The sequence below is a fragment of the Dysidea avara genome, chromosome 12, assembly GCF_963678975.1.
Source record: "Dysidea avara chromosome 12, odDysAvar1.4, whole genome shotgun sequence".
In the NCBI taxonomy this organism is placed as follows: domain Eukaryota; kingdom Metazoa; phylum Porifera; class Demospongiae; order Dictyoceratida; family Dysideidae; genus Dysidea; species Dysidea avara.
Genome location: NC_089283.1, coordinates 2,022,193 through 2,042,956, shown reverse-complemented (window position 1 = coordinate 2,042,956; position 20,764 = coordinate 2,022,193). Strand labels below are relative to the sequence as shown.

Below are 20,764 nucleotides of genomic sequence, written 5' to 3'. Positions count from 1 at the left end.
TGTTTCTGAAAATGTAAGAATCAATTCTTCAGTGTCCATATTTAGATCAAAATATAATAATTCAGGGCTAGTGGTGTCATTTATTAGAATATTTACCATTTCTGACTCGGCAGGTATTAATGGATTACCATTCATGTCCTCAATAGTATTATTAGTAAGAGAAATAAACGTGTAATTCTCAGCAGTGATCAGTGGTAGCTGTCTCTTGAGCTCATTAAGATCAGTGTCAGAGATCTGTAGGTATACTGTATTATTGTCATCATACAAGGTGTACCCTCCTGTAAGGATATGATTGCTAAAACCATTGGCATTGTCATGGAATGTTATCTGGGTCGCATCCAGTGTGGCAGTGTTCATTGTTTCACTGAAGCGTAGAGTCAGTATACCTGTGTTTACATCAAGATTGAATAGCATTAAAATTGGATTGACTCTGTCCTCTGTAAAGTTGGTTACTTGTATAGCAGTGTAGTTGATTGGGTTGGCATTCATATCTTGAATCGCATAGGTATCCAAAATTAAGAAAGTGTTATTCTCATTTGTTGCAAGATCATCATAGAATCGTATGAAGTCTGAATCAATTTTGTTTAGTGTAATATTCAGTACAGTTGAGTCATTTGTGGTTGGCATTCCACCAGTAAGTGTGTACTGTGTTTCATTTCCAAACATATTTATTCCACTGATAAACGTTAAGTACGTAATGTTCAGAGTGTCAACCTGCACCGTCTCAAAGAATGTGAGGGACAACAGATCAGCGTTTAAGTCAAGGTCAAATGATACAAGCTCTGGTAAAACATAATCTTCTTCAAATAATGTAACCTGTAATGCATTCTCCTGTTCAATTATGTTTATGTCATTTCTATTCATGTCGTCAATGAGATGTGACTCCACCATTATGTATGTAGAGTTGATGGACACTGCTAAGTCTCTTAACCATTTGATCTCATTGAGGTCATCAATGTCTAGCTGCACTATGATGACTGTGGAATCATTTTGAGTGTGTTCCCCACGATTCAAAGTGTATGCTATGAACGTAAAGTTTGTTGATGATACTAGTGTTATTCCAGTTACATCAAATGTAGATGCATCAACGGTTTCATCAAAGGTTAGTTCAAGAATTTCTGATGTCAAGTTTAGATTGAAACTTGTCAAATTTGGGTTTGTGGAATCTGGGTCAAAGCCAGTTACCATTCGTGCTGATTCAGTATCAATTTCTACCACTGAATTGTTATTCATGTCAATTAATGTGTCATTGTCAAATGCTAAATATGTGTCCATAGTCGAAGTGGCTATTCCAGGTGTTATCCTTTTGAGTTCATTGAAGTCATCAATGGAGAAATATACATAAAGCACAGTTGAGTCATTTTGACTTGAGTCACCACCACTTATAGGAAATACGTGCTCAGCATCTGTAAAGTTTGCTGTGTTTCCTAAAATCAAGTTGGTAATGCTTAGACTTGAAGCCATCACTGTTTCATTGAAGGTAAGCCTCAAATACCCATAGTTCATACTCAAGTCAAACTTAACCAAGTGAGGTCTGGAGGTATCTTCTGTAAAGTTTGCTGCCATTAATCCAATGACTCTATCCATCACCTGATTATTTGATGTGTCTAGCAGAAATGGCCTGTTCACGTCATCATTTGTTACCAAAAATGTATTGTTGATTGAAGTGGCTAGAGTTCTGATGTATTTTATTGTATTGAAGTCTACATCGCTAAGGTATATCCTCATTGTGTACCCATCACTGGAATTTGTCATGGAAGTTGACAGAGTATGCTTTGCAGTAACATCCGATGGGTCTTCGGCATTTTGTAAAGTCACAGAGGTTGCGACAAATGTCATTGTCTTTATGACATCATCAAAGGCCATATCAATTATTCCCAAATCCATGTCTAGTGTGAACGAGACCAAATCTGGTCCAATACTGTTGGGATCATGGTCTATTGTGTTAAGCGCTGTTTGATTTGAGATTGCATGGACATCATTTAAAAACGTGTCCTTAAATGCACCATCTAAAATTGACAGGTAAGTGGTTGCACTGTTTATAGCTAGCGCAGTGTCTAACTGAATCACAAGAAGATCTTCAAGTGTCATCATGATGGTCACACGCTTCTTAAGGTATACATCTGGTTGGTCATAAAATACAGTTCCATTTGTCAGTGTGTAATTAGATGAACCAGGAGTGTCGATATTTTCTGATGATTGTAAAGTTAGGAATGAAGGTTGTACGGATGGTAAATAAATTGGTTCATTTGATGTTAAGGTTAGCAGTTTATTTTCCAGATCAATCTCAAAATCTGTGAGATTAGGTCTTGTGGTATCCCTAATGTAATCACCAACCATAAGTCTGTTGGATGCATCATGAATGCTTGCATCATTGCCATACATATCTTCAATTAACATAGCAGTGTTCTCTAGATACGTTGATTCATTTGATACTGCTAGAAGCTCTCTGTACTTCAACTCACAAAGATCATTTTCTGTTAGTAAGAAACTAATATATATCCAATAATCATCAGTTAGAACCGTAACTCCACTTTCCAGTGAATACTGTTCTGTGGCATTCACGTCTGCATTAAACAATGTAATCGGTGTAGAGAGGAAGTCTGTGTAATCCACTGTCTCATCAAAAGTAAGTGTAACGTTACCACTGTTCATATCAATGTCAAATGTTTCAAGGATTGGCTGCTGTTCATCTGGAAAATAAATAAGTGGGTACTCAAATATGTCAACAAATGATCTGTCATCTCGTAAGGGAGCAGCTAAATTCATTGCCATGTCTGCCACTACTGAGTTGGTGAATCTAACAATGCAATTTGTGGGAAATTCACAGAGCTGGTTTGGTTGTTCACTTTTGATGCGGTTCATGTCAAACACTGTAATAGTGAATTGTACAGTTGTGTCATTCACTTCTGTAATATTTTCACTGCCTGTAAGTGTGATTCTAGGAAATGGATCAGGGGGCTCATAGAATCCCCATCTCTGGATGGTAATTTGTGTCGGATCAAAAGAGGTGACATTAATGGTCTCATTGAAGTTGAGTATAACTGTATTATCCACAAAACTGAACTGCACAAATTGTGTCAGATATGGTGGATTTATATCTGAAGTGTAGTTGCGTGCTTTGCGTGGCATTGTGATATTAACTGGTACGATGGTATTATTGGCCATATCCTTCACAGCTTCTGTAGTGAATGCAATATAGCAATTGTCTTGCTGTACACGTTCTGTACACAGGTCTAGACGCTTTACTCTGTTGAGATCATCAAAAGTCAACTCAATCCTAATCACTTGTGAATCACCTGGCACTACAAATCCTCCATTAAGTGTAACATTTGGTAATGGGAACGTCACATTAGCTAATACAATTGTACCCAGAGTCTCATTGATAGTGATATTTCTCTCTACCATGAACGATGAGTTAGCAATTAGAGTAAACTCCTCAACATTCAAGCTCTCCCTACTCAGGGTCTCATCAAATGTCAAAATAAGAACTCCATTGTTCATGTCAATATCAAATGCATGCAAGTATGGAGGTGTTACATCAGTAGTGTAATTCAGTACCCTCTGAGCCTGAGCATTTGGAAGTGGCACTATATAGTTAAAGTTCATGTCTTGAACTAGCTGTGGAGTGAAAGACAAGTAAGTGTTTGACTCTTCAGTCACTAGGTATGGTCTAAACTTTAGCTCATTGAGATCATCAGGAGTTTCCTCTAAATCCCTCAATATATCCATTACTATCACAGTTGAGTTTTCTTCAGTGGAATTTCCACCCATAAGTCGATATCGTTGTGCTCCTGCAACACTTATATTTGGCTGTAGCACCAGCAGTGAAGGATTAAAAGAATATGCATTAACAGTTTCTGAGAAAGTGAAGCTTATTTGACCAATGTTCATGTCAAGGTTGTAGGAAAGCAGCTCGGGAGAAGTAGTGTCATTGGTATGGTTTCTTACTCGGTATACATTCTCATTATCAATTGGTATCACATAGTTTCCATTCATATCTTGTATAAGAGTGTACTCAATTGAGAGATAAGAGTCATCTTCACTGGTAACTAGACTTGTGTTCTTCTTCAGCTCATTTAGATCAGTTTGTGTAATGTTTACTACAATGACTGTGTCATTGATGCTTTCAGTATCACCATCTGTTAATCGGTAAAAGTCATCTGCTGGCATGCCATCTTGTAAGATGATTGCTGTGACATTTAGTGTAAGACTATTCGCAGTCTCTGAGAAATACAGAGTAAGAGTGGAAGCGTCCATATCCAGGTCCCATCTTTCAAGAGATGGTCTGACAAAATCTCCATAGTAATTTGTAGCCATTGTAGCATTGTTCTTGCTAATGGAAACTACTGGATTACCATTCATATCTGATATTGTCAAGTTTGTGATTGAAATAAAAGTGTCATTTACACTAGTAGCTAGGTAAATAAACTGTTTGACTTTGTTAAGATCATCATTTAATAATGTTACAACCACAGTTGGGTCATCTGTAAATGCTGAGTCTCCTCCAGTTAACTGTACACATGCTGTATCACTGCCATTTGTTGCAGTATTCTGAAAAGTTATTTGTGTTGTATTCAGAGTAGTAACATCAACTGTTTCTGAGAAGTAGATCGTTAGTGAATCATTGGTAAGATTGATATCAAATCCTATGAGTCTTGGATCAACGAAGTCTCCCATAAATTCATTAACTTGTGTTGCATTTGTGTCTGGTATCATTTGTACTGAATTGCCTGTCATATCTGTAATAAGCAAGCGTGAAAAACTTATGTAAGTGTCGTTGTCATCTGTGGCTAGAGCTCGGAATCGCTTGATATTATTCAAATCTTCAAGTCCTAGTTGTATGGTAACATTTTGTAAGGGTATGTCAATAATTGTGCTTGAGTCGGTGAGATTGTAAAATGTTAATGCTGCATTGCTGTTATTCTGCAAGACAAGTTGAGTAGCATCAAAAGTTACAGGACGAACAGTCTCATCAAAACGAAGCGTTAATGTTTCTTCAGTCAAATCAATGTCAAATGATTGGAAATAGGGGCCAGTTGAATCTGGAATGTATCTTTCATTTAATACTCTGGTTGCTGACACAGCATTTATTAATGGAACCACATAATGGTCAAATGTGTCATGTAAGGTTGTGTTGGTTAGTGTTAGGTAAGTTCGAGCAGCATTGTATGCAATCTCTCGTCGCTTTAGCTCATTCAAGTCTGTTGAAGAAATTTCTATTTCAACAACAGGGGAATCAGTTGATACAACAGTGGAATCAGTTAAGCGATATGTTCTAGTACTGTTTGAGGTGTTGAGATGAATTTGAATTCCAATGCTAGTCACATCAACCGAAGATGCATTAATAGTTTCTGGGAAAACCAGTGTGAGGTTGCCATTGTCCATGTCTAGGTAGTAAGTTCTTAATCGTGGTCTTGTAGAGTCGTTGAAATAAAAACTAGCCTGTTCTGCGCTGTACATAGGAATAGCAGTAACATTGTTATAATTCATATCATCAAGAAGATCTTCAGTAAAGCTAAGGTAAGTTGTTGACTGATCGATAAGTAGATTTGGCATTTGCTTTATGTTATTCAAATCAATTTCTGTCAGTATTATTATGATCTGCAGTCCGTCTGGACTAGTAGTTGATCCATTGGTAAGTGTATAGAAACTGCCATCAGTTATGTTTGGTGATGATTGTAGTGTAATGGCTGGTGGGTACACTGAATCACTTTCAACAACTTCATTAAACATCAATACCAACATGAATTGATCTATATCTACATAATACATGGTTAGCATGGGGGGAGTTGTGTCGGGTATAAATTCATTGACATTTAGTGATACAATTTGTAGATAATTAGGAATAAGAGCGGTGTCTCTTACAAACAAGTCTCTGTCATCGGGACTTATACCAGCTGTAAGGGCCGTGTCATTTGACATGGTAGATATGTTTCTGTCAAGCTTAAGAGTATTGAGATCATCTGGTGTTAAGAATACAGTGATGTTTGGAGAGTCTACCATAGATCTTGTTCCACCAGTAATATTATAGTAAAGGTCATATGTTGTTAAATTAGCCACTATTACTAGGCGCCTGGGATTTATTCTTATCGCATCTACAGTTTCATCAAAATAAAAGTGTAATTGTCCTTCGTCCATGTCCAAATCGAATGATATTAGTTGTGGGTCTGTGGTGTCGGGCACGTATACTTGTGCTTGAATAGCTTGCTCATTTTCTATTGGGACTAAACTGTTGTTGTACATATCTTCTATAGCATACATGTCAATTGAAAGGTATGAATCATTTATGCTTTTTGCAAGATCACGAATTTGTTTAATATTGTTGGTATCCTCGGTGGTTAGTTCAATTGTAATGACATCACTATTGTTAGTAATAATAGACCCATCCATCAGCTCATATATTGTAGAAGTGTTTCTTATGTTTTGTAAAACTATGAAAGTAAAGTTGGTTGTCATTACACGAACGATTTCGTCAAATGACAGATGTAGCAATCCTTCATCCATATCAAGGGTGAAGTATTCTAGTACTGGTGATATTTCATCTGGTATAACCATGGTTGCATTGATAGCATTTGTGATAGGAATAGCCATAACTGTATTACCAGAAGTATCCAGTATAGCTCCCTCTGTAATTGAAATGAAGGTATTGTCTACATCAGTTGCCAGTGATTCAATGACTTTAAGCCTATTAGTATCACTTCTGGATAGTGTCAAAACTACGTGAATACTATCATCAGATGAAACGGAGCCTGTTTGTAATTGCACCTGAGCTGTGGGATTATCTCTTGAATTCTGGATAGTCCAATTGGGGAATTGTACAGTTGAGGCATCAACTGTTTCAGTGAAGGTAAGAAATAGCTGTGATGTATTCAGGTTTAGATAAAATGATTCAAACTCTGGTTTGTTCATGTCAATGATATAATCTGTTACTTGGATAGCTTGAGATGATGGAATATCAACTATCTGATTGTCATTCATATCCATTATCAGATCAGATGTAATGCGAACAAAAGTGTTGCCATCATCCGTCACAAAATCTGCTATACTTTTAATAGCATTTTGGTCAAAGTCATTAAGTTGGACCATAATCACGTTTCCATCACTACTATTAGAATAGCCTCCAGTCAGCTGATATTCCATGTAGTTCTCTCTGCCATTTTGTAATGTAATGAAGGTGGAATTTAAGGTGCTAACTCTCACAGTTTCTGAAAATGATAGTGTAATAACCCCCAAATGAGCATCAAAAGAGAATGAGACTAGCTCTGGGGAAATTTGGTCGTCATCGAATGCAAAAACTGGTACAGCTTCAGTAACAGCATTTACTGGATTTGGCTCTGGTAAAGCTGTATCCTCAGCAGTGAAGTTGGTTAATGTGAGATATGTGTTGTTCATATCAGTAGCAAATGAATCATCCTGTTTAATATAGTTTAGATCTGCAGTGGTCATAGTAACTACTATGATCGGACTATCATCAATACCGATGATCCCTCCTGTCAAAGTTCTGCTAGCATCCATCGAGAAAGAATTGTGTAGAGTAATTTGAGTGACATCGAATGAAGCAGAGGCAACTGTTTCATCAAAAAACAGAGTCAGTTCATCCGTTGTGAGATTCAGATTGAATCCTATTAGACTTGGATTAGTTGTGTCGGGAATATATTCATTAACTCTTTGGGCATTTACATCACGTATAGCAATAACAGGGTTTGTTGCCATATCTCGCACTGTGGTAGTGTCAATTACAAGGTAGGTGTCATCTGGGTTAGTAGCTACTAATGGCAGTTGCTTCAGAACATTTAAATCATCCATTGATATGTTGACTATCAACCTTGGAGCATTTGTCAACTGAACTTCTGAAGTTGTTAAGTAGTATCGGTCTCCAGTGCGGTACAGTTGTACTCCTTGAAATAGCAGCTGTGTCACATCTAATGAACTAGCATTCATTGTCTCTGAAAACTCCAAGTACAGAAGACCTGTATTGAGGTCTAAATCAAATGAAAGTAGCTCAGGATTTTTGACATCTGGCAGTACTCTAGTCACTTGAAGTGTGGATGAATCGATAACATTTTCAGAGAAATCTTTGCCTGCATCTGAAAGTATCGTAAGGTAAGTATTGCTTTCTGTAGTCCCAACATCTTCTAGTTGCTTTAGTCTGTTTAGATCATCTTCTGTTAATTGAATTATTATTTGATAAGGATTAACGAGGATCACAGTTGAGTTTCCATCCAGTGTCAATGCTGCATCGGTGTCATTATCACTTCGCTGCAATCTAAACTTGGAAGGGTCAATGGTACTGACATTTATGGTTTCAGAAAAATTTAGCTCAATAAGGCCTTCATTCAAGTCTAGATTATACATTTCCAAGTATGGGTTGGTATCATCACGTATAACCTGAGAGGCCATGATTGCTTTACCATTGGTCACTGCTAAAATGTCATTGCCGAAAACATCATCCAGTGTGGAAGCCCTCATTGTCATGTAAGTATTGGACTCATTTGTAGCCAGTAGTGGGTTGAGCTTGATAGTATTCAAGTCTGTTTCAGATAGCCTGACAGTTATAGTGAATCCATTTCTGTTGTCAATAGTAGTACTGCCCTCTGTTAGTGTGTACTGTAAGCTTGGGTCAGACATACGGGCATCTTGGATGGTTACACCATCTGGAGAAAAAGTTGCAGTTAAAACTACATCTGTAAATGTGAAGTTAATCAGCCCAAGATCTTCATCAAATGTGAATGAATCCAGTTGAGCAGGGGTATTGTCTACTGTAATATCTCCTTGTAGAGTTATTAGCATATTTTGATCACCAGATCCATCAAAAACAGAAAAGTTAGCTAACGTCAAATAGGTGTCATTCATGTTTGTTGCTAAAACATCAGAAGATTGTAACTCAATGACATCATAATCATTTAAGTTGATAACTAATTGCTGAAACCCATCTCCAGAATCATCGTCATTGACAACGTCTCCTCCAGTAAGAGTGTAATTGTAGCCACCACTAGGTTCAGAGTGTATGGTAATGCCAGAGAAGTTAAGGGTTTGTGGTAAGACTGGTTCATTGAAATCTAATATTAACTGATTCAAATCATAATCCAGTAGAAAGGCTAGTAACAATGGGCCATCTCTATCTCTAGTGAAATTTCTGACACCAGTTGCATTGTAAGTCGGAATGGATACAACAAAGTTGGGAATGAAAGCTAAATCTCTTACTGCTGTGGTCATTAATGACAAATAGCTTGTTGACTCATTTTTGAAATACATTGAGGCTTTCATTCCTTCAATGTCCATTGCATCAAACACAATCAGGATGGTTCGAGGATCAAGCATTACAATAGTTCCACCTGTTAGTGTAAACTGCATTTCACTTGTAGCATTTTGACTTCCTTGGAGGGTTATTTGAGTCACATCAATCTCATCAAAATCAATAGCTTCATCAAATCCTAACACGAGTGTCTCATTTTCCATGTTGAGATCAAAGTACAAAAGAGTTGGTTGACGATCATCATCAATCAAGCTCTGCACAAGAAATCCAGGAAACGTGCTGCCAGTAGGTTGTGCTGCAGTCCTGCCCATATCTTCAACAAAGTCACTAGTGAATGTGACATAGCAATTGCCTCTGTAAGTACATGTAAATGGGTTGTTCTTTAACGTATCCAAGTCTTCATCTGTCAATGAAATGATTAATAATGAAGTGTTTATTAAAGGGACTTCCCCACCAATCAAGGTCACTGTGGGTAATATTGGGTTTGTAAACAAACTTTGCAAAGTTAGTGCTGAAAAATTCAGTGTATTTACATTCACTGTTTCTGACAGTTGTAGTGTTAAGGTGTTGGTTAAATAGTTGAGCTCAATAAATCCTTCCAGTCTTGGACCAGTTGTATCTGGTATGTAGGCACCTTGCACGGCATTTGTTTGAGATACTGGTATAATGGGTAGTCCAACCATATCCATTATCAAGTCTGTGGTGAATGATAAGTAACAGTCATCCTGGGTTGTGCACAATGATGGTAATGCTTTGATGTTGTTTACATCATACAAGCTTGTTGTGATGGAGAGAATGAATGAGCTGTCACTATTACTGATTGCTGCCGTGATATTGTATTGAGTGGCTGGTATGGAGTAATTGGACTGGAATGTTAACTGAGTGACATCAAGAGAACGCTCTTGAACAGTTTCAGTAAATGTCAGCAGTAGTTCTCCATCATCCATATCGAGAGTATAATTTACCATCTCTGGAACAACCACATCTGGCAAAAAGACATCAACGTCTCGAGCATTAAAAGTAAATACCTCAATCAGCTCATTGCCAGCCATGTCCATCAAGCCTTCTCTGTCTATGGCAATATATGTATCAACCTCATCAGTCAACAAATCTTCTATTGCTTTAATGTTATTGATATCAGAGAAAGAGAATGAGACACTGAGCAGAGTAGAATCATTAGAGACAACTACACTATTAACCAAAGTGTATGATGAAGCAGCTGCTCGGTTTCTGTTCTGGAAAATGAATTTTGTAATATCTACTGAAGATGAGTTGATAGTTTCTGAAAAGGTTAAATTAATGAGTTCTTCAGTCATGCTAATGTTGAAGCCTATCAGTGTAGGTCCAGTGATATCTTGTATAAATGAAGCCCCTAAAGCATCTGTAGTTGGGGTTAGCACTGCCTCATTTAAAGCATAGTCAACCACCAGCCCACGTAAGAATGCAATGTAAGTTGTGCTCTCTGATACTGCCAGTTGAGTTAACCTCTTGATGGCATTAAGATCAGTCATTGTTATCAACACTTCAACTATGCTGCCGCTATTGCCAGGTTCTACCAAACTGTATCCAGTAAGTGTATATGACTCATGGTCTAGCATAGATGCATTTTCCACACTCTGCAGAGTAAGTTTTGTTGCATTAAAAGATAAGTATTCTACTGGCTCACTGAACTGCAATGTTAACAACCCCATGTTCAAGTCAAATACAGCTGAAAGAAGTGTGGGTGGTAGTAAATCAGCATTGGTCCCAGTAATTTGTTGTGCGTCACTGATAGGTATAGGAACATTGGTGTTTCCCACCATATCTTCTACTGCATCAGCGTCAATTGCAAGATAGGAAGTGTTTGGAGTTGTGAACAAACCTACAACATCTAGTAATCTGATTTCTCTCAAATCATCTGCTGTAATATTGATAGTTACTATTGTTGAATTCTCCAAGGATACATTTCCTCCTGTAAGTCTGAAAGTATGGTTTAAGTTGCTGGCATTTTCTTCATTGCTGAAAGTGATTTTTGTTGGGTCCAATGTAATGGCATTGACAGTCTCGTAAAACACTAGCTCAAGGATTAACTGCGTACTTTCAAAATACAAGCTGAAGTTTGTTAAAACTGGTTGCACAAAATCCTCTGTAAACATATCAACTTGTATTGCCATTTGTGGTGATATTGCGTTGAGAGGATTTCCAGCCATATCGAGTACTGAACCATTGTCCATTGAAATATGTGTAGTGAAGTTGTCTACTGCTAGTGTAAAATCTGCTTTAATTAGGTTTAGGTCGTCATTATGAATGAAAATTACCAAAAAATTGTAGTTTTCTGAAGAGGATGTAGACACATCAGTGAGACGATAATAACCTTGTAAGAAATCAGTTGTGTTTTTGTTTTGTAATGCAAATCCAGTCACATTTAATGTGGAGGCATTGATGGTTTCTGAAAAATAAAGAACTATTTCACCAGAGCTAACATTGAAATCAAATCTCTCAAATGATGGATTCACTTCATCACTGATGTAATCGGAGGCACCAATAGCATCAGTATCTGGTACAAGTTCGACCATATTCATATTAGTATCATTAATTGCAGTGGGAAGAATGCTAATGTAAGTGTCATTCACTGTCGTAGCAAAGGGAAGTCTTGTGATCTCATTCACATCATTTGTAGACAAGTGTACGGTGATAACAGTAGAATCGATGAGTGGACTTACTACATAGCTATCACTCAGGGTACGGTTTGCTCCTCCTTCACTTGTTTCTTGTAAAGTGACGCTGCTTGCCTGAAACGTCACTGCACTCACTGCTTCTGAAAAATTTAGCACTAATGTGTTATTGTTCAGATTCAATTCAAAACTAATCAACTGTGGACTGGTCCGGTCTGGTATTAATTCAGTGACAGGAACAATGCTATCATTATTAATGAAATTTTCATTCATGTCTCTCACAAATGCTTGTTCAAAAACTAAGTAGGTGTTGTTCTCATCAGTGGCTAAATCTAACAGAACCTTAATGTTATTTAAATCAAACTGAGTCAGTGTGATGTTGACGTTAGTATAATTTCTCATAGATGGATAGCCAGATGTTAGCTGGTACATTTCACCAGTAAGCAGTGATGAATTTGTTATTGTAAGACTAGTAAAATTGAACGTGTCGATGTTTACAGGCTCATTGAAGGTTAGCAAAAGTATTCCCTCGTCCATATCCAGATCAAAACTATCCAATTCTGGGGAAATTAGATCTGGAGTGAATACATCAACCTCAGTGGCATTTCCATCAGAAATTTCTAATATATAATTGTTGTTCATGTCATGAATAGAGTTTGCTTCAAGCCTCAGAAATGTGGTGAAGTTGTCTACTGCCAACATATAGTCTTCTTTGATAGCATTTGCATCAGATACAGAGAGAAACACTATCACTATTGATGAGTTCTCAATCTGTGTCATGCTAGTGTCTGTTAGTGCATACATGGTAGTTGAGTTCTCAGCATTTTGCAGGATGATACCAGATAATATCAAAGAGGGAACAGAAACTGTTTCAGAAAAGGATAGCATTAATTGGGAATTGTTTAAATTTAAACTAAATCCTGCCAACTCTGGACGAACATCATCAGGTATCACTAGTTCAGCTGGTAGAGCCATATCTCGTGTAATAGTTTCCACATAGTTTTCATTCATATCTTGTACTCCACTTGAGTGAATAGTCAGGAAAGTATCATTTTCGTCATTTCCCAAGTCTAGTAGTCTTTTGATCTCATTAAGATCAGCTGTAAGTAACGGCACATAGATGGTTGGCCCATTTTCATCAACACGTATTTCTGATAAAGGAACAAAAGATGTGGGTTCAGAATAGTTTTGAGAATTTTGAAGTGTGATAGTAGAAACATTTAATGTACTAGCATTCACTGTCTCAGAAAATGAAAGAATTAAATCACCCTCATCCAGATCTAGGGTAAAACCCTCTAGTTCAGGATTCTTACTGTCTTCTGTGAAATTGTATGCTTGAAGTGATGATGTATCGGAGTGGTTTTGTACAGGTATCCCAAACATATCTCTTATGGCAGCTGAAGTGATTGAAATGTAGGTATTGAACATAGACGTTGCTAAATCTGTGTCTAGCTTGATTTGATTTAAATCTTGTCTCCCAAGTATCACTTCAATTATTGTACCATCAGCACTGTTGGAATTACTTGATGATGTTAAGGTGTATGAGGTAGCATTTGTCATATCTTGAAGAGTTAGAGCAGTGACGTCAAATGACAAGCGTCTGACTGTTTCAGAGAATGTAAGGGTCAGCAATTCTGAAGTTAGGTTCAAAGCAAAATTATCAAGTTGTGGAGGAGTTGTATCAGGTGTATACATCATTACTTCCTCGGCTATATCATTCTCTACTGATCTCACTGGATTGTCATTCATATCAAGTATCAGTTCAGAAGATAAGACAATGTAACTTGTTGGCTCTGTTAATCCTATTTCAAGTCGTTTGAGCTCATTCAAATCTGTTGTCTCTAATTCAATAAAGACAGTTGTGTCAGATATATTGCTACGTAGCGTACCCCCGGTCAGAGTGTAGGAATCATTGATAGATGTTGTATTACGACTGGATTGTAGAATTATGGCATCAAATTGAATACTAGAGACGTTGACAGTTTCAGTAAATATCAAATCAATATATCCAAGATTCATGTCCAGGTCAAAGTACAAAAGCATTGGATTAATAGTGTCGTTAATGTAAGTGGTTGCCGGGAGAGCATCACTGTTAGGTCGTGGCACTACCGGATTTGATGCCATGTCTGAAATGGCATTAGGTGTAAATGATAAGAATGATGTTTCTAATGAGACAAACAAACTAACCATTTGTTTTACAGTGTTAAGATCATCATCGGTGAAATTTATCATAATAGATAGCCTGTCGATTCCTGGGTTTGTGCCATTTGTTAACGTATAGTTAGCAGTGAAGTTTTCTGCCCGATTTTGTAGTGTAATCTCAGTGTATTCAATACTACTAGCATTGATTGGCTCATTAAATGATATCACTATGTACCCGTAGTTCAAGTTAACTTCAAATCCCAGAGCTATTGGATGAGTTTCATCATCAATAACATCAGCTGCTTGTTGTACTGTCTCGGCAATTCCATTTCCATCATTGTTAATGGAAGTGTCAACTATTCTACCAGCAGGAATGTACAGATAAGTGTTCATGGGGTCAGTTCCCAAATTTACAAGTAGCTTTAATGCATTTAGATCTCCTTCAGTTAGTGTGATGTTGATAATAGGGTCATCATATACAGGCTGTATTGTGCTACTAGAAAGAGGAGGGAGGTCTGAAATCATTGTATCATTTGTTGATAGAATCATAAACATGTTTATTGCAATCTCACTAGCATCAACTGTCTCATCAAAAGTGAGTGATAACAATCCCTGGTTGACATCTAGTAGATATTCCAATAGTACTGGTGGAGTACTGTCTACCACATATTCCATAGCTCTTTGAGACATGTTTGGAAAAATAGGCACTACCGATAGATTGTTCATGTCTCTGACAGCATCTACATCAATTGAAATATACGTAGAGTCCTGATCTTTTGCCAAGTCAAGTTTACGTTGTATGCTGTAAACATTTTCAGTGCCTAAAATGATAACTATTTCAACACCATTTGAACTGTTAGTTTCACTTTGTTCAGGTAATATTCCAGAAATGAGTTGCTCTATTGTATTGTTCATGTCATCATCAACCATCTCGTGTAGAATAAATCTATCAATTTGTAGAGTATCGATGTCAATGGGTTCAGTAAATGTTAACGTTAGGACCCCTTCATCCATGTCAAGTTTGAAGCTGTCTAATTCAGGGAAGGTCATATCTTCAGTGTAGTTGGCTGTAATGGATGCATTATAAATTGGAATCTCTTGGATGTAATTCTCATTCATATCTTGTAGAGTATCTTGTGGGAGAGAAATATAACAGTTTGTTTCATCAGTGCAAAGGTCTCTGTTTAGTTTAATCGTGTTAAGATCAACAGTATTCAACTTCACTTGAAGCACTGTGTCATCCTGCGTGGTGTTGAGTGTACTGTCCATTAAGGTGTAAGATGTTCCCTCAGCACTTAAATTTCTACTTGACTGTAATGTGATCTGTGATATATTGAGTGAAGTACTCTCAACAGTTTCGTCAAACACTAATGTCAAGATTTCTTCAGTCAAGTCAATGTAGAACTCCACCAACTGAGGCTCAGTCATGTCCATGTAGTATTGGTCTACCTGGTCTCCATCAACAGGTAATAGTACATTCATCCTTGGAGCTAGATCAACTGCAGCATTACTTTCTATTGATAAAAATGTTGTATCATTGCTAGTGGCCAACTGATCCAGCTGCTTAATTGTGTTTAAGTCTTGTATGGTAAGAGTGATGTCTATTACTGGTGGATGACCAGTGTCAATATTTGATCCAGTCTTTTCACCACCTGTTAACGTGAATGAGCTAAATGGCATCATTGTACTAGACTGTAGTGATATTGCAGTCAAATTTAAACTAGTATCATTAATGACTTCTGTAAATGTCAGTGATAATATACCAGTGTCCAGATCTAAACTAAACACATCTAGACTAGGTGGGTCAATGTCTGGTGTAAAAACACTCACATTAAAGCTATCTGATGCTTCGACATATCTGTTACTGCTCATATCGAAAATAGCATCAGATGAAAGTCTGAGGTAAGTGTTAGTAGGAAGAGAGGCTAAATTAACTTGAAACTTGAGTAAATTTAAGTCTTCATCACTGAGTTTAACAGCAATTATCACAGCATCATCATCCTGTCCTTGTGAGCTTCTCAGTGTATGTGATAAGGCAAAAAAAGAATTGTTACCATTCTGAAAGATGATGGAACTGATGTTCAGGGAAGATGCATTAACAGTTTCTGAAAATGTAAGGTTAAGACATCCAGTATTCATGTCAAAGGAAAAACTAACTAATTCTGGCATAGTTACATCATCTTCTACATATAAAACTTGTTTAGGATCAGTAGCACTTATTTCCTGTACTAGGTTCCCATTCATGTCGATAATAAGCTCTGGTTCAATGGCTATATATGTGTTATTACGTGTGGTCCCCAATCCAACAAGTCGTTTAATTTCATTGAGGTCGTCAATTCCCAATATGATATCTATTTGAGTTGAGTTGACACTGTCAGTGTAGCTCCCATATGGTCTAGGAGTGTTGTAAAGAGTGTGTTGTAGAGATGTGTCATTTGTACCACTTTCTGCTAGTAAGGTAACATACTGCACCATTAGACTAGTGGAGTCAACTGTTTCTGAAAATGTCAGATTAATAAAGCCCAGATTCAAGTCCAAAGTGAATGATACTAATTCTGGCCTTGTGGAATCATTTGTGAATGTTGTCACTTGAACAGCAGAAACATTGTCAAAACTGACCTCATTCATATCAGAGACAGTAATTGGTGACAGTGTGACGTATGTATTATCATCTGAGGTAGCCAAATTAAAATTCCTCTTAATTTCATTTAAATCGTACTCAGATATGTCAACTGTAATTACAGGTTGATTTTCTGTTGATACATTACCATCTGTTAGCCTATAATATGTACTTGGAATACGATTATTTTGTAGCTGAATGCCGACTGCATTAAAACTAGTAGCATTTACTACTTCATCGAATGTAAATATGATTTGACCCACATTCATGTCAAGATCAAAGGCAGTCAAAATAGGTGGTGTTTGGTCAGCGCTAAACATTGTTACGTTAAGAGCAGCGTCTGCTAATATTTCCACAACTTCGTTGTCATTGCTGTCAACTATTAAGTATTCTGTTATAGTTAAATATGTTGAGGTGTACCCGACGGCAATAGATGTATCAACCTTTAAGTTGTTTAAGTCTTCTCGTGTTAGTTCTACAGCAAAGCTTGTCACATACGAATCACTAGATGCAATGCCACCAGTTAAGGTAAGTGTTGTAGTCACATTTGGCTCTAATGTGAGTGTGTTTTGAATAGATATTTGTGTGACATCAAACGTTAATACTTGAACAATTTCATCAAATGTTAACGTGAGCAGTTCAGTGTTGTAATTCAAATTAAAAGAGGTAAGCTGTGGATGTATTATGTCTGGTATAACAAATTGTGCTTGTAATGCTTCTGATTGTACTGTAGGAACTATTCGAGCTGAGAAAACATCTCGTAATGCCTCTGCTGTTATTGACATGTAAGTGTTGTTTCTATCTGTAGCTAATTCTGGCATGCTTTTAATAGCATTGATATCAGTTTGTGACAACTCCAATGTAAAGTCATAATCATCTGGACTTATACTATCTCCGCCTGTTAGAGTATAGAGTACTCCTGTGCCAGTAGCATCTGATTGTAGGGTAATCTTGGTGGGATCCAAGGTACCCACCCTAACTGTGTCATCAAATGTTAAGTCAATAGTATTTGATGTCAAGTTGAGTGAAAACGACACCAACATCGGTCCTCTTGAGTCTTCTACATGCTCCAGTACCATCAAGCGGTCTACTAAAGCAGCATTTGGAATACCTGCTGTGTCATCAATTGCACCACCGTATACATCAAGATAACTTGTAGTGACATTCGTGGCTAAAACAGAATTCAGTTTTATAGCCCGAATATCTACATCACTAATGCCTATCTCAATAGTCAATCTGTTGGTTGTGACATATCTGATATTGCTATAGCCAGTAAGGTAATAGATAACAGCACCATCTTCTGGTCCTGCAGCAATAGCAAATCTGCTAATATTAATAGTGTCAATGTCTACTGGTTCATTGAAAGAAACTTGAATAACATTAGTATCAAGATTTATCAAATCAAATCTCACAACAGTTGGATGCACTGTATCATTGGAGAAGTTGGCAGCTTGAAGGGCATTGTTATTTAACACACGTGAATTGATTGCATTTGTAAACTGGTCCTCAATGAAGTCTGCAGTAAATGTAATGTAAGTATCATCTGTGCTAGAGAACAGACTATCTTGTGCCTTGAGTTCTATGATATCTACAGGATCCAGCGTAAAATCAACAAAGTCAGAATCAGCAACTGATAGTAGTGTCCCATCAGTCAAAGTGTAGCTAATATCAGTATCATTTGGTCCACCAGAGAAGCTGATCTTTGTGAAATCAATTGTTGCAGTTGCTATGGTCTCATCAAATGTTAAGGATATTCTATTCTCATCCACCACAACAGAAAAATTAATTAGATTTGGAGGGTCCGTGTCAGGAATTATTTGAACAGCCCTTTCTGCTGTGTTGCTGCTACCATCAACTACCTGCTCTACTGGATTATCTCTAGCATCACGAAGGAATGAGTTTGGGTATCGAATCCAACACTGGCCAGCAACAATGCAGATGTCACCATCCCTTTTTAACATGTTAAGGTCCTCATTGTTAATCTGTAGAATTACTTCTGTGCTATATTCATCGTCTACATTAAGAATCTCTCCAGATTGCAAAGGTAGAACATTTCCAATATTTTCAAAGCTGGATTGTAGCGTTACACCAGACAGGTTCACATATTGCAAATCAATGACTTCATCATAATCCAATACTATGATACCATCAGAAACACTGAAGGATTTAAACTGGACTAAGCTGGGAGAAGTTGTGTCATTAATTAGCTCAGTAACTTGCACTATTCCACTAACGCCGGTTAATCCTAAAGCATCAGCAAATGCGCCTGGCAAATTAGACAAAAAGCAGGCTCCACGTGTTGTACAGAGCACACTACTTTTGACATAATTGAGATCATCTTCTTCAAGCGTTATTTCACATATCGGGGTGAGATCGCTGCTTTGACACAACGTACAATCAGGAAGCGCTAATACACTAACTATTAACAAGATGGTCGAAAGTAAAGAAGCCATATCTGCACACGCTTGGAGCAAATGCCCCACCCTTTTCGTTTAAAATGCACTAACGTAGCTACAACTGTTCGTAAATGTCTTTAGACAATTTAATAATCGTTCACAGCAAACAGAAAAGGTTACTTGTATTCTACCATTTATTTGTTAACTGCACCTTTCAAAATTGTAGTCACCCTTTCTTCTTGAACACTCCTTGGAGATGACGTGGAGACGAGAGGGTGCAGGTATGCACTTTTCAGCAGCGCCACCTTCTTGCTTCAGCAAATTCAACTTTTGTTTTCTATCCGTATTTACTTTCCGTTGCTACGCGAGCTTCCCTCCCCTATGTAAACTAGTGGTGCGGACTTCCGCGCTTTCTGGGATATTATCGTTTACTCTATTCGGTCACATGATTTATAAGCGGTTGCATTGCTTGTTTACCCGCCAATTCCATGGATACTGACCAAAACATTGAGTAACCTTTTCTGGTAGACTAAGGAAATCAACGTTTAGTGTACGTTTATTTCGTTATAAGCGATAGTGGAGTTGTACAACATAAGTGCAGAGATCTGAAGGAAACAATACTTTGATCTGTACTACAAAGGATTCGCCGATCATTTAACAACGCCCCTCGCCGAAGCCATATTGAAACAACGCTTCGGGCAGTTATGGGGAAACGTGCCACCAAGAAACTGTCAAACAAGTGAGTGCTAATACGTGTGTGTAGTGATGATTGTAGTGTATTTGCAAACGGTATAGCAGAAAGTGGCGCAAAAAACATGGGCGTGGTTGCCGGCTGCAGTATCCTATTATACGATAAGCGCCATCTGAAATGCTGCACTGATTATAGCCACATGCAAGTAGTGTACCTTCCTTTTCAGGCACCCAGTAATCTAGCTCTGCTTTAGCTCTAGTGGTATTTATTACCGATAGCATAAAATTACAATAGCAGCAGTTACCTGATAGTATATTCTCAATGGCTATGTAACAATGTGGTTAATACGTGATCATATGTTTTAAATTACATGTGTGCATGTAGCAAGCCTGCTAGTGATTATGGTAACACGTCAACTTTACTGAATTGTGCCCTGGACCTTAAACAGTATGCATTTAACAGACTTTTTTTGCTTAGTTCCATTTGAACAGTTGTGTAGTTTGGAAAGGCGTGCATGTGTGTTCACTATGGCGTATCATCATTTAAATCCATCAAACAATAATAAACAGAAACTCTATACGCAAGTGTTCACACGTAAACAAAAAAGTCAGTATACAGCCTATATTCCTTGCGTACATGCACCCATAAAATCATTTGCTTACATGGGTGCGGACAGATACACATGGTAAGCTTATTTTATAAGGCTTGAAGCGGTGTAACATTTTTGTCATACTTCTATTAATGTTTTCTATGTAAAATGTGTTTTTGATCTATAGTATACATACATTTCATATTGTGTTATTACATATAAGAATGCATGATAGACAAAGTAAAAAGCAGCAACAAAAAAAACCCACTTTACATATAATACTCTCATTTTACACTTAGAAGCTGACTCCATAGCGCATTTGTTCAAATGTATTGGTGAATTCTGAAATAGGTTGTAGTACAACAATTTTAATAATAAAGAAAGCCAAGCATTGATTTGGCTTCTAATTGTAT

General features: G+C 37.4%; 1 protein-coding gene across 1 annotated transcript; it reads right to left on the bottom strand.

Annotated features, from left to right (window-relative positions):
- Positions 1–20: 20 nt before the first annotated feature.
- Positions 21–19,128, bottom strand: LOC136241264 (uncharacterized). The gene is made up of 2 exons (XM_066032452.1): positions 97–19,128; positions 21–26 (listed from the first exon to the last, which is right to left on the bottom strand). Exons 1-2 carry the CDS (start codon positions 19,126–19,128, stop codon positions 21–23), a joined length of 19,038 nt encoding a protein of 6,345 aa, XP_065888524.1.
- Between the last annotated feature and the right edge of the window lie 1,636 nt (positions 19,129–20,764).

Excerpts from the sequence above, each read along its gene's own strand:
- LOC136241264 (XM_066032452.1), bottom strand. The coding sequence starts at position 19,128 with ATGGCTTCTTTACTTTCGACCATCTTGTTAATAGTTAGTGTATTAGCG.